The 14,943-nt window shown below is 38.4% G+C and overlaps 1 protein-coding gene across 1 annotated transcript; it reads right to left on the bottom strand.

Moving 5' to 3' along the window:
- Positions 1-2,017: 2,017 nt before the first annotated feature.
- Positions 2,018-6,823, bottom strand: LOC100664424 (interleukin-22-like). The gene is made up of 5 exons (XM_003405190.1): positions 6,638-6,823; positions 5,967-6,032; positions 5,698-5,841; positions 4,654-4,719; positions 2,018-2,095 (listed from the first exon to the last, which is right to left on the bottom strand). Exons 1-5 carry the CDS (start codon positions 6,821-6,823, stop codon positions 2,018-2,020), a joined length of 540 nt encoding a protein of 179 aa, XP_003405238.1.
- Between the last annotated feature and the right edge of the window lie 8,120 nt (positions 6,824-14,943).

The raw sequence follows: 14,943 nt of genomic DNA, 5'->3' as shown, positions 1-14,943 counted from the left end.
AAGAGAACTTGACACACTTACTGAAGAAAGATCAGGCTACAGCCTTCAGTATGGATTACACCTCAACAAAAAGACAAGAAAAATTCTCACAACTGGACCGATAAGCAACATCATGATAAAGGCAGAAAAGTTTGAAATTGGCAAGGGCTTCATTTTACTTTGATCCACATTCAACACCTATGGATGCAACAGTCAAGAAATCAGGTGACATATTGCATGGGGCAAATATGCTGCAAGATCTCTTTCAAGTGTTAAAAAGTAATCACTTTGAGCATTCAGCATTTGGGGCTCATATCCAGAGGTATTAACTCCGCTTTATCTACCAGTGAAAGTGCATCTTAGGCGATGTGTGCTCATCAGTGTGATTATCTCACCACCAGACTTGACCTACCCCTTGACAAACAGAAACTTAACAGTCTTTGAAACCCTATGGTGAGTGGTGATTGGCAACTGGACGAACAACTGGGGAGTAGCCTGTAAAATAAACCCGTGGCTTCTGATTGTTTGGAAAAGGAAACACTTTAGACAGCTGACCACTGACTTACACTGTGTATAAAAAGACCTACACGATCTCTTGAAGCCCTTTCCCCCAAGGAACCACTCTTCAGTGCCACTCTTCAACTGCCCACTTCTCCTGGGTAAGACTAGTCCAACCTTTATCTTTACCTCTGCTCTCTCTACTCTGTACCACTGCACAAATATTAAAGATGTACAACTTTATCTCTCTCAACGTGTTTCACAATATCATGCCCATCTTCTACCCACAAGACTTCTCTATCAGTGCTAAGCTGCACTATTAGAGAAGACCCATAAAATACATTAAAAAATCAAACCCATGGCCATCGAGTTGATTCCGCCTCATAGGACCCTGTTGGACAGAGTGGAACTGCACCCTAGGGTTTCCAAGGAGGAGCTGGTGGATTCCAACTACCAACTATTTTGGTTACCAGCCATAGCTCTTAACAACAGCTCTCCATTATCTTATTGCCTGACTTAAGGGAACAATGGAGAATGCCCCCACTATTAGGCTAACTAGAACTGAAGCAGCTCATCTACGGCAATACAGGCTGCATGTATTTCTTCTGAATTATATCACCCCTTTCTTTTTTCTACAAACTGCTAATAATGCAGATGGGTGCTTTTCAGTATCTTACTTACCTTTTTCAGTTTCAGAGTTACGTGCTGAATCAACTTAATAAACCTGTATAGACAATACAGCAAAAACTCTTGAAATCAGAAAGACCTGGTTCAATAAAGGTCAATACATATGGTTAAACAAAGTGTCTCTGATTCAATTTTCTCATCTTCAAAATGGGAATAATAGGAATTCCCACCTCATTGGCTTATAGTGAAGAAAAAAGTCATTTATATGTGGTTCTTGGCCCAGTTAGTAAATGGGAATGGTTAGATGATGATGATAATGATAATTTTGAAGGGAAAAAACCAGAAAGCCAAAAGATTTAGGAAATCAAAGTATTTATTGAGGTCAAATACACATATTACATAATTATTATCATAAATATTAATAATAGTCTTAAAATCAAGTAGAAATATACATTTCTATAAATAAATTCATATAAATAAAATGTATGCTTATAACAATAAATAAATCAATAAATACAAAGTATTTGTTATATGGAAGCACAAAGTTATTTAAGGGTTCTTTTCTCCCCCCCCGCCCCCCAAAGGAACAGGAAGCAATCTTTTTTGTGGGAATAGATAGTTACTTAAAAAATACAATATTTTCTCTGTGTAAGACACCAGTTGCAATAAAATGCTATCAATAAATCTATTTATGCTTAAAAGGTCCACTTTCTAGTCAGACATACACAAGGGACATTTTTTCCTTTTTAAGCTAAGCAGGGGTTCGTTCACTTGGAATCCACCCATGATGGTCAAGTGTGACTTCCCATTTTCCTTTAGGTAAAAGAAAGAAAAAAAAAAAAAAAAAGATCATCTTATTGTTCTTTCTAACAGGCAAGAAGGGTTAGGTATTCATTTTCCAGCTTTGCTCTAGTCAAACACAGGCATTCCTCAGGGCCAAGAACAGCAAACCCAGTTCTCCAATTGCTTTGATCTCTCCACTCTCTCCAAGCTGTGAAATAAGAACACAAAAGTTTGAGCATTTTCACCATGTTTTCCATAGAGGAACAAATCAGAATGATTTTGCTGGAGACACAAATCAAGCTTTATTTAGCTTTTTCAAAAAGACTATGATGAGGATGTTCTTTTAACAAGAGTAACATAGGACTTGCCAAAGACCTTAAAACTGTTTATTGGAACTGAGTAGGCACCAGCAGGCATCATCACAACTGCACTGCACATGAATGAAGATGTTTAAAACCTGGCCAGAGGCTTGGTCACCCCTTTCCTTGCCAAAGCAAGCATATCAGTTATGCTGGGACTTGGGGATCCTGAATGCCATTCATGTGCCTTGCCCTGTGTCATAGTCCCACAACCGTCTATGACCAGTATTTATAACAACTCAGCTCAAATAGCCTAAACAAAATCACATATTTACCAGCTTTAGCTTTTTTTGTTCTTCACCTTCTTGACAAACAAACAAAAAAGGTTTCACTTTTATGGGAAAAATACCAAATGAGTCCTTTCCAGTTGATTTAATTAATAGAAAGTCAAATACAGGTCCTAACACCCAGCCCCTTTCTCCTCCTTCCAAGTAGTATGCAGATGAGGCTCTCAAATGCAATGGGGCAGAGAAACCAAATGCAAACTCAAAGCATCCTCCACTGAAGATCATCCATTAAATCTATTCCAGATTATTTCAAGAAAATCATAAGACCATTGTCTTCTATACTTTGTTCTTCTCTCTATCCCTCCTTTCTTCCATCACCCCACTTTCCCCTGCTTCCTCTGACATAGTGCCAGAGGATACTTTTTCTGTCTCAGACTCCCTAGACCACGAAGAGTTTTGAAGCTCACCTAGCCCTGCTCTCATATGCTCTGCTGCAGCCTGGCTCCCTGTTGTCTCCAGTGATGGGGAACTAATACCTCCCAGGACTGCCCCTCCCACTCCAGACCAGGTGAGCTTTCTTTAAATAATTTTTTTCTCTTGCATGTGCTTTCTACAGAAAAAAAGCACAATCACTCTCCCACATGGCAAATATGGGAGTTGATTCTCTGTAAAATGGATTAAAGCTTTTAAAATCTCTGTTTTCCCATACAGATCACTACTAGATTTTTCTCACTTCACTTATATAAAGATAATAAAGTATGCCGATCTCGGGAATGTATTTAACCAAAAGGTACAAAACACTTCTCTGGTATGACATGCTAATATTCAGCCCTCTGCATCTAAGTAACAGTTCTATAACAATTGTTCTTCATAATGAAAAACTGCAAAGCTTTCAATTACCAAAGGGAGAAATATTTACATTCACGAAATTAGACTTGGGAAGAAATTAAAATATATGTACACACACACATATCAAGATCAAAAAAAGAAGGAAATGAGGTTAAGTGTGCTACTGAAAATTCCATCAACTAGAGCATGTATATTCTGAAAGTTTAATTGCACCTGCTTACAAGTGCACTTTCTCAGCTACTTATCATTCCTCAGAATCCCTGAGTGTTGCAAATGGTTAACATACTTAAATGAAAAGGTTCGAAGTTCATGTCCACCCAGAGGCATCTGGGAAGAAAGGCCCAGAGATCTGCTTCTGAAAAAGGAGCCACCTAAAGCCCTATGGAACATAGTTCTACTCTGACACACATGTAGGGTCACCATGAATCAATATCAACTAGAAGGCAACTGGTTTAACCATTCATCTGGATTTTGAGTGAGTCACAACAGTTAGCTTGAGTCTTTTGATGTTGAGTCTTATCCCCAACTAGACCACCCAAGAGTATAATTCACTATAGAAACCTACACTGGCCCATGATAGATAGATGCTCATTAGAGATTTGTTGAGGGAAGGAGGGAAGAAGCCAGAAAGAAAGAGGAGGAGGAAAGAGGAGGAAAAATGATTTCAAATTCAGATTTCCTTTTCAATAAAATAAACAAATCTTTGCTAATGTTTTCACTGTATTTAAAACTTTGTAAACAGAAATCCATAGCTACTGGGTATTATATTAGAATAATTAAATGTGAGTACCAACCATTCCAGAAATTTTCCCTATCTGCAAGTCCAGCTCTTTTGTTATTGCTCTCCTAAGTTTATTTCTCCAAATTCTAAATCACCAAATTAATGATTTTATAAACCACTTCAAAATATATTTGCCTCAGGTACATTTCTACTGCTAAACAAGTTTTTCTCACACTACATGAGTCAATAGGAAACTGAAATTCCCCTAAGAATTAATAATACTAAAACTAAGTATGTATTGCTGCTGGGAAAAGTGCTGGTCTGGAGTTCAGGACACCTGTGTTCTACACCAGCTCTGTCAGTGGTTGTTTGAGACCATGAGGTAATGAGACTAGATGACCTAAGTTCCCAGCAAGTTCTAGAATTCTATGGTTTGAAAACTTTAGAAATCGATTTATCGATGTATACACACATATATATCTATACATATGCACCTAAATAATCACCCTGCTGATAGAAGAATCAAACAGAAATCACAAAGTGTAACAGAGAAAGAAAAACATTTGCCTCTCCTATTTAAGCACTTAGCATTAATAGTTATCAGTAGTACCTTTTTCACTGTGCCCTTCAGCTTTTGCACGTTTCTCTGGATGTGCTGGTCATTGCCTTGAATATGCTACAAAATGAAAACAAGAGTAACTATTTTAATGTGGTCATGTTGAAGCTTAATGAACCTCAGCCTCTCTATCTGAGGCATGTTAAAATTCACCCAGTATTGGAGCTTCTAGTAATTTTGCCCACAGTGACCTAGATTTCACCAGTGACCTGGATTTCCCAGGCTCTTGAATTCCCTTGGATGCCAAAATCCAGTGACTTCCCTTGCATGGGACCTCTCTTCAACTTTAGGAAATCCTGCTGAGGTTTAAGTTTGTGGAAAAAGTTGTGGTTTATGCAAATTCTCTCAGGAATAAAACCCAAATTGTACATCATCAAAAAAGGTGCCCTCGGACCAGAAAAGTATGTAAATATCATGCATGAACAGTAGCCCTTCTATGACAAATACTAGGGGCCCATTCCACTCAAAACTTTGCTCAGAGTGTTACCTGTTCAGATGAATTAAGTTCACACACCTCTAACTCTGTCACTTCCCATGACATCAAAAGGGGCAGCAGTCTCTGCACACCCACCCTGAACATTAAAACTTCTCACATTCCTCTTTTTCACTTTCTTTTTGTTTCCCATCCCCCCTTCAGCTCCCCCCACCCCCAACAACTTCAACTCAGTCAATCTCCTCGTCTAGGCTTTTTGCCTTAAAGCTCCCAACACTTTCCTCATCACACATAACCCCAGTTCCTATTTTCTAGGGAGAAGTGAAGATTCCATGTACTTGTATTTTTAGACCCTGTTCACCACCATAAACTCAAAAATGTGATTCAAAGCACAAACAAACAAATAAACACTCTCTTATTCCAAATAACTTTTGGCAATGGTGTTGCTGAAGCACCTCTTACTGCCAACATCATGGGAGTAGAGGGGACAGGAGAGGAGGAGGGGAACATTGGGGGCTAAGGTGGAGAAGGGGGCTTTAAATGGAAGGAGAGAAGTAAGGAAAGCAGCTAGGAATGGAGGGACTTGGGCTGAGAGGAGAACTTACACATTGGCTTAGCTTGTTGCTCAGTCTGTCCAGGAAGGGCACCACCTCCTGCATATAGGGCTGGAATCTATCAGACTGTGGAAGCAGCACTTCTACCAGGGTGAAGTTCAGCACCTGCTTCATCAGATAGCAGCGCTCACTCATCTGCAGAGCCAAAGATAAACAGCAGGGGTCACAAAAGGCAGAAATCTAGAAGACCCAAACCATCATCACCACCCTTTAAGTAACCATGACTGGCACCCTGCCCTGCTCCTCTCGACTAGGCTTACATGGATTCCATGAAACAGTTTCTCCCCAATGAGACGAACATCAGTGTTGTTATCTGCCAAACTGGCCTGGAAAAGAAGGAAAGACTAAGTAGCTGGACACTGAGGAGACAGAGAGAAGTCTGTAAGTAGAGATGTATCCCAGCCCCTCTCCCCAGAGCAATCCCATGAAGACCAAAGAAAGAATTCCGATGTCTGCATGAGTTTAATAGAATGTACCAAGGAAAGAAGCAAAAAAGAAATCATTACGTGGGCTACCAAATGGCTCCTCTTTGAGTAAAACTCAGTGTTATATATCCTAAAGGCCAAAAAAAAAAAAAGGTCCTCTGATAAAATTGGCTCTTCAAAGAGCCTATAATAAAGAAAAAACTGTTGCCATCTAGTCAATGCCGACTCATAGCAATCTTATAGGACAGATTAGAATTGCCCCATAGGGTTTCCAAGAAGCTGGCGGTGGATTTGATCTGCCAACCTTTTGATTGTCAGCCAAGCTCTTAACTTCTGTACCACCAGGGCTCGAAAGAGTCGATAAGGGACATTTAAAAACTGTCTCTGGTGTACAAGTAGGTACAAGTGCTGGGAATTTGAAGGCCTAAGAAATGCTCTGAAGAAAATTGTACAAACTATTTAGGTTCCAAGTAAATAAAACGAGAAAGAGAGATTGAGACAAGTACCTCCTTAGCCAGCATGAAGGTGCGGTTGGTGATATAGGACTGCTGGAAGTTGGCCTTGTCAAGTCTGCAGTGAGAACTGATGGGCACGGCTGCCCCTTCCTGTACCAACAGGGCAATGAGCAGGAGGCAGCCAGCGGCCAAAGTCCTCATAAGGGAAGTTCTCACAGATTTCTGCAGGGTGGCCATGTAGACAACTCAAACTCCACCAATTGACGATCACAGCAAGAGAACCTGGTATCAAGAGAAAAAGAGGCAGAGATAGCATGAGGGAAAAGAAATTAGTCAAGAAGTATCATGCCAAACAAACCAATTATACCAAGTTTGCTTGAAACATTTACCTGTTACGATGGTTCCTCTTGTGATGTGAAGGGTAAAAGCTGCTGCTTTTATAGCCCTGAGGACACTAATTTTTTCTTTTTTATTATCGTGAAAATCATGACATCAGCAATAAGCTAATTTCCAGTATTGTCTTCTGAGAACTACCTAACCACCATAGGAGCCCACAAAACACCACCTCCTATTCTTCCCACCTTGCGTGGTGAGTGTTTCCCTAAGACGTCACTGTCAGAGCCCAGAGGGTGCCTTCACAGATAGATCCCAGAAATTTTCTAAACCCTACAGATTTTTAAAGAAACAATTGCTTTGTTTTAGTAGGTTCCAGGTTTGATCTGCTGGAGTACCTGAGTAAGCATTTTGGTAATGGACTCATTTTCCTACCAGCTTCTTAGATTTTTATCTCATTAGAGGTGATCCGAGTGAAAGGACCTAGGTCCTATATCCTGTGCTTTAATGTAATGGCATCTTGGAGGTAATTCCATTATAAAAAATAATTATATCTCAACTATTTTAGCATGCTTATTCCTAAACCTGGACTTAAGTTTTAAAAATAATGATGTTGCCTAATCTAACCACTGATTTCTTCCCATTTGGCTGTTTCTTAAGCAATCATAGCAATTATGGTAGATACAAGTGCATCTTAAAATTTTATATATACTGAATTATAATCAATAGCAATTTAAGCTTAGAAATACAAATTTTGAACAATCTGGTCACCATTTTTTTAACATGCAAATGCTTTGGAATAAAATAACATGGGTGCAGTAGATATGAGCTTATCTTGAAATTTTGTGTGTTTATTCTGAACAAGATAAGAGTTAAGTTTCAAAATCATATTTCCAAGCAATCTTATAAATGTTTTTATTAAACATATGGGCTTTGGAAAAGGAGAATTTGGCAATATAAGGGAAAAAATTCGACTTTAAATTATTAAAAATACATTGAATACTAAATGATACCTAAAAACTAGACAGGAAGGGAAGCAAATTTTAGATAAGTCTCTCAGTTCTGAAGTGACGACAGACAAACTGGGAAAAGTCACAAACCCTTTGGTGCAGCTGACCCTGAGCATAGACAGGGTCCAGACAGGGCTGGCCAAGATCATCTTCTCCTCACTTACAAAACTTGCTCATTTTCTTTCTACAACCATCAATTTGTCATTAAAGGTACTTTTCAGCAATTAAGCAACCTGCTTTCAAAACACAATTCATCTATTGCTGTGGAAGTAATGTGAATTAGGGAAACTTAGTTTAATCAGATTTTTCTGCTCACAACTAGTTAAGATCGGGGGTGATGAGAAACTGGGGAAAGGAAAGAGAATAACTGTAGAATCTTGAGCATTTTGTGAGATGGTACAGGTGAGGTGCCACAGCGAAGGGTTAGGATGGCATGAAGACACGGCTTTTGGGAAAGTGCCCTTAGGAGAAAGATGCAAAAGGGAAGGTTAGAGAGAGTAAATAAAAATATTTTATTCCAAATGTTTCTTTGGGGCTGCCCATGATCTTGAATAAATATGAGAAAGCTTTTCTTTACCCAATTTCCTATTACATGAGATACAGCCATTTTTGCCCAGAACTCTGTACAATAGCATCTAGAAGAATGCCTGGCATACAGAAGGTGATGAATAAATATTCACAGAGCCCTGGTTCTGTCACTGGCCATCTTGAGATAATGGGGTAATGAGACTAGATGACCTAAGTTGCCAGCAAGTTCTAGAATTCTATGATTTGCAAAATTTAGAAATTGACTTATAGATAATATAGACCTATTAAAAATAATAATTTTTTTTATCTATATACACATGCCCCTAATTAATGGGCCTGCTGGCAGAAGAATCAAATAGAAATTTACAGAATGGATAAAAGAAAGACAACATTTGTCTCTCCTGTTTGATGACTTACCATAAATATGCTACAAAATGAAAACAAGAGTAAATATTTTAATATGGTCCTGCCAGAGCTTAACGACTGAGTTTTCATTTAATTTACAGATTAATTTGGAGAGAATTAATATCTTTATAATGTGAACTCATTCCTTCCAAGACCACTGACCATCTCTCTACCACTTAAGATTATCTTTTATACCCTTTGGCAGTGTTTCAATATTTTCTCCACTGAGGTCTTGTGTATTATATTTAATTCCTATTTACTTTATGGGAGAAATAAGGTGGTAAGTTGTTAATCATCACTTTCACCTAGGTGTGCATGAGTACCAGATTGGCATGGACAGACTGTTGGGATACTCATCTTCTGAAAACATGGGAAGCAAGGACTTCTTGCCAGGCTCAGAGGGGAGGAGGAAGTAGAAGTACCTGGCAAAGAACAAAACCCAGAGACTAAGGTTTCCAAAGATAAACTTTATTTACTTCACAGTTCTGTCCAAAGCTGACCCTGAAGAGACCCAGGACCACTTCCTACAATGCCCGCTCCACCCTACCCGTCCCTGCTATGCTCTGACTACAAAGACACTTGTCAACCACAGCCACCTTTCTCTTCTTCCTGAGGGCTAAGGCTTACAAATCAATACTGTATCTCATCTTAAAAGGAAGACTGTAACAATGGGAATGTGTCATAACATAAGCAAGTGTATTTTCTTCTGTAATAGTGCCAACTAGTGAAATCAATTTTAAAGACAGAAGAAAACAATATTTATGCAAATTTCACGCTAGTTTTGTGCATACAGCAAAATTTGACATTTGCTTCCTAATGTCTGCCATCTACTGTCATTGATTTAAGGGGCTATTCCATTCTTGTCCCATATTATTTTGACTAGTACACAAGTATAAAGAATCATAGGTCACATCTGCTTATACCACCAGAGATCCAAAGATATATTTAATCAACAAATATCAATGAATAATTTATCCCAGTTCTCCAAAGTTAGGATTATTAATTTTTCTCAAAAGCATTTTGCATAGGTTAAAAATTATTTAATATTGTTTGAAAATCTAATTTTAAAAATTCAAATTCAAAATTCTAGGTATCTTAGTGAAGTTTTACCGGACCTGCTCAACCTCTGATGGGAAAACTGTGGACCAGGTAAACTAGACATTTCTTACGTTCTCACAGCTCTGTTAAATCTTTGAAAACAGGAATGACGAAACAGGTCCAATTCTAAGATGATTAGGTTTTAAAACATCACAAAGGTTAATTCTGTGAAAATGCTCCTTCTCTCTTTTGTCACTGTGTTAATTCAAAGGGTGTGTGTGTGCATGGTAACTTGGGTTAGTTGGTCAAGATGTCATTTTGAACCAGTGGCAAGTTTGAAAGGCATTATGTTTTAAAAGAGATGCAGTTTGGTTATGACTTCCAAATTATTGCAACCAAATGAACTAAGCTAATAATATTTCATTCTGTTTTAAAAAATAACTATTTTGTTGCTGTTGGAATATTTTGCCAAGAAGGTGTTCTTGAACCCACTTTTAATAATAACAAAAAAGATACAATAATAGATAGCATAATAATTGTGTTGGAATGGCCTTAGGGTTAATCTGCAGTGGGCTTGCTTTTGAGAAAAAAACATAGGATTTACCTAAATATTGTATAGGGAATAGTAATTTAATTTTTCCTGGTATTAATTAATTAACATGACTTTAGAGAAAGTAAGTCTTGCAAAATTATATCATGCAATCTCCAGCATTGTTTCTAACACCAAAACCGTATTTTCCAACTACTTATCCTTCTTTATTCCAAACTTTTGCATTCCAATCATCAGCAGTCATCAATACATCTTGATTGCATGTTTGACCAATTTTAGACTGCAAAAGTTGATTGAAAAAATCTTCAGTTTCTTCATCTTTGGCCTTAGTTGTTGGTGGGTAAATTTGAATAACAGTCATATTAACTGGTCTTCCATGCAGGCGTATAGATATCAGTCCATCAATGACAGCATTATACTTCAAGACAGCTCTTGAAATGTTCTTTTTGACAATGCATGCAATGCCATTCCTCTTCAATTTATCATTTCAGGCAGAGTAGACCATATGATTGTCTGATTCAAAATGGCCAATACCAATTCATTTCAGCTCACTAATGCCTAGGGTATCAATTTTTACGCATTCCATTTCATTTTGGATGACTTCCAGTTTTCCTAGATTCATACTTCATATATTCCACTTTTCAATTATTAATGGGTATTTGAAGCTGTTTCTTCTCATTTTGAGTCATGCCACATCAACAAAGAAGATCCTGAAAACTCAACTCCATTCACATCATTAAGGGAGACTCTACTTTAAGGAAGCAGCTCTTCCCCAGTTGTATTTTGAGTGTCTTCCAAGTTGAGGGGCTCGTCTTCCAGCACTAAATCAGACATTGTTTCAATGCTATTCATAAGGTTTCACTGGTCAATTTTTTTAGAAGTAGATTTTCAAGTCCTTCTTCCTAGTCTGTCTTAGCCTGGAAGCTTTGCTGAAACCTGTTCACCCTGAAAGACCCTGCTGGTATTTGAAATACCAGTGGCATAGCTTCCAGCATCACAGCAACACACAAGCTGTCATAGTACAACAAACTGACAGATGAAAGTCGGTCTATACACATGGACCCCACCGAATCTAATACACAAGAATCAAATCAACTACATCTTGTGGAAATAGATAGTGGGAAAGCTCAATATCATCAGTCAGAACAACGCCAGGGACCAACTGTAGAACAGACCATCAATTGCTCCCACACAAGTTCAAGTTGAAGCTAAAGAAAATTAAAACAAGTTCACAAGAGCCAAAGTACAACCTTGAGTATATCCCACCTGAATTTAGAGACAACTCTGTCTTAATTATCTAGTGTTGCTGTAACAGAAATACCACAAGTGGTTGGCTTTAACAAACAGAAATTTATTCTTTCCCTGTCTAGGAGGCTACGAGTCTGAATTCAGGGTGCCAGCCCTTGGGGAATGATTTTTCTCTCTGTCATTTCTGAGGGAAAGTCCTTGTCATCAATCTTCCCCTAGTCAAGGAGCTTCTCAGTGCAGAGATTCCAGGTCCAAAGGATGTGCTGTGCTCCCAGCACTTCTTTATTGGTCACGCGAGGTCCTCTGCCTCTCTGCTTGATTCTCACTTTTATATCTCAAAAGAGATTAACTCAAGATGCAACCTAATCCTGTTGATTGAGTGCTTCCTCATTAACATAACTGCTTCTAATCCTGCCTCACTGACATCACAGAGGTCAGGATTTACAACACGTAGGATAATCACATCAGATCACAAAATGGTGGATGACCACACGTGATGACCAATCATGGCCTAGCCAAGTTGACAAATATTTTGGGGGGATACAATTCAATCCATAACACCATCTCAAGAATAGATTTGATGCATTGAACACTAATGACTGAAGACCAGATGAGTTGTAGGATGACATCAAGGACATCATACATGAAGAAAGCAAAAGGTCATTAAAAAGACAGGAAAGAAAGAAAAGATCAAAATATATGTCAGAAGAGACTCTGAAACTTGCTCTTTGAACATCAAGTAACTAAAGCAAATAGAAGAAATGATGAAGCAGAAGAGCTTAACACAAGATTTCAAAGGGTGGCTCGAGAAGACAAAGTATTATAATGAAACGTGCAAAGACAGGAGTTAGAAGCCAAAGGAGAAGAAACACTCAGCATTTCTCAAGCTGAAAGAACTGAAGAAAAAACTCAAGCCTCGAGTTGCAATATTGAAGGATTCTATGGGCAAAATACTGAATGACGCTGGAAGCATGAAAAGAAAATGGAAGGAATACACAGTCACTGTACTGAAAAGAATTGGTCGATGTTCAACCATTTCAGGAGGTAGCATATGATCAAGATCAAATGGTACTGAAAGAAGAAGTCCAAGCTGCACTGAAGGGAATGGCAAAAAAACATGATTCCAGGAATTGACGGGTACCAATTGAGATGTTTTTCCAAAAGGATGCAGCACTGGAGCTGCTCACTTGTCTATGCCAAGAAATTTGGAAAACAGCTACCTGGCCAATCGACTGGAAGGGATCTATATATGTGCCCATTACAAAGAAAGGTGATCCAACAGAATGTGGAAATTATCAAATAACATCATTAATATCACACACAGTTGAAATTTTACTAAAGATAATTCAAAAACGGTTACAGGAGTACATTGACTGGGAACTGCCAGAAATTCAAGCCAGATTCAAAAGATGATGTGGAACAAGCAGTATGATTGTAGATGTCAAATGAATCTTGGCTGAAAGCAGAGAATACCAGGAAGATGTTTACCTGTGTTTTATTGACCATGCAAAGGTATTGGACTATGTGGATCATAACGAATTTTGGAAAACATTGCAAAGAATGGGAATTCCAGAACACTTAATTGTGTTCCTGAGGACCCTGTACATAGACCAAGAAACAGTTGTTTAAACAGAAGGGGATACTGTGTGATTTAATATCAGGAAAGGAGTGGGTCAGGGTTGTGTCCTTTCACTATACTTATTCAGTCTGTATGCAGGCATATAATCCAAGAAGCTGGACTATATGAAGAAGAAGTTGGCATCAGAATTGGAGAAAGGCTCATTAACAACCTGTGATATGCAGATGATACAACTTTGTTGCAGAAAGTGAAGAGGACTTGAAGCATTTACTGATGAAGAGCAAAGACTACAGCCTTCAGTATGGATTACGCTTCAACATAAGGAAAACAAAAATCCTCAAAGCTGGACCAATAAGCAACATCATGATAAAAGCAGAAAATATTGAAATTGTCAAGAATTTTATTTCACTTTTATCCACAATCAACACCTATGGATACAGCAGTCGAGAAATCAAACGACGTATTGTGTTAGACAAATCTGCTGTAAAAGACCTCTTTCAAATGTTAAAAAGCAAAGATGCCACTCTGAGGACTAAAGAGCACCTGACTCAAGCCATGATATTTTCAATCACCTCAGTGCATGCAAAAGCTGGACAATGAATAAGGAAGACCAAAGAAGAGTTAATGCCCAGAATTATGCTGTTGGCAAAGAATACTGAATATACTTCCAGAAGAAAGAACAAATCTGTCTAGGAAGAAGTATAGCCAGAACGTTTCTTTAAAAGCCAGGATGGTAAGACTTCATCTCATGTATTTTGGACATGTTATCAGGAGGGACCAGTCCCTGGAGAATGACATCGTGCTTGGTAAAGGGTCAGCAAAACAGAGAAAGACCCTCAATGAGATGGACTGTTATAGTGGCTGCAAAAATGGGCTCAAGCCTAGCAATGATTCTGAGAATGATGAAGAACTGAGCAGTTTTGTTCTCTTATACAGAGGGTCACTATGAGTCAGAACAGGCTCGGTGGCACCTAACAACAACTACATAGAGAAAATGGAAGTACTCAGGGACTCTTATACAGGTAGGAGGAATTAAATATAAGAACCAGATGGAAATTGTACATGGAAAATTTGACAGGCTGGAAAAGGGAGGAGTTATAATAAATAATATAGCCAAACACAAGTAGAATCGTATATTAAAATGTACAGCTTTAATGCATGGATGTAAGAGGAAATATCTGGGTGACGTTTGCCTGGGAAATGGAGCAGGGACAAAGAGCTGTATACAAGGTGCTATTCATTTGCCAATTCATTCATTCGTCCATTCAGTATAAACACCTGTTCCATAAGAGCAGAGGCTTTGCCTAGCACAGTCCCTGGGGTATCATAGGCCCACAGTAAGTTCTAGTTGGGTAATTGAATGAATTAAAAACAAAGCTGACTTAATGACTTTTGCAATAAGTATCTTTGGACTATTCCATTTACTAAGCTCCTAGCACAGTGCCTGGCATCCAGCAGGAATTTAACAATTATTTTCTTAATTAAGTAAACAAAATGAATATGTACTGAAAGAAATAACTCTCGTCCATGTGACTTCTCATCCTTGCAGACTCTAATGTAGAGAGGGCAAGTAATTTTATTTCCTCTTTACAACTGCGGGGAGTGAATTTTGTTTGTGACTTGACCAAAGCCACAGAGTGATAATGAAAAAGCTAGAACTTGAACT

This window comes from Loxodonta africana, chromosome 4 (genome assembly GCF_030014295.1).
Source record: "Loxodonta africana isolate mLoxAfr1 chromosome 4, mLoxAfr1.hap2, whole genome shotgun sequence".
NCBI classification, from domain to species: Eukaryota; Metazoa; Chordata; class Mammalia; order Proboscidea; family Elephantidae; genus Loxodonta; species Loxodonta africana.
The sequence above is the reverse complement of the archived record's forward strand: the minus strand, read 5'-3'. Positions and strand labels throughout refer to the sequence as shown.

Excerpts from the sequence above, each read along its gene's own strand:
- LOC100664424 (XM_003405190.1), bottom strand. The coding sequence starts at position 6,823 with ATGGCCACCCTGCAGAAATCTGTGAGAACTTCCCTTATGAGGACTTTG. Across the intron at positions 5,842-5,966 it reads AACTGTTTCATGGAATCCAT|ATGAGTGAGCGCTGCTATCT; the intron begins GTAAGCCTAGTC and ends TTGGCTCTGCAG. Across the intron at positions 4,720-5,697 it reads GCAACAAGCTAAGCCAATGT|CATATTCAAGGCAATGACCA; the intron begins GTAAGTTCTCCT and ends TTCATTTTGTAG.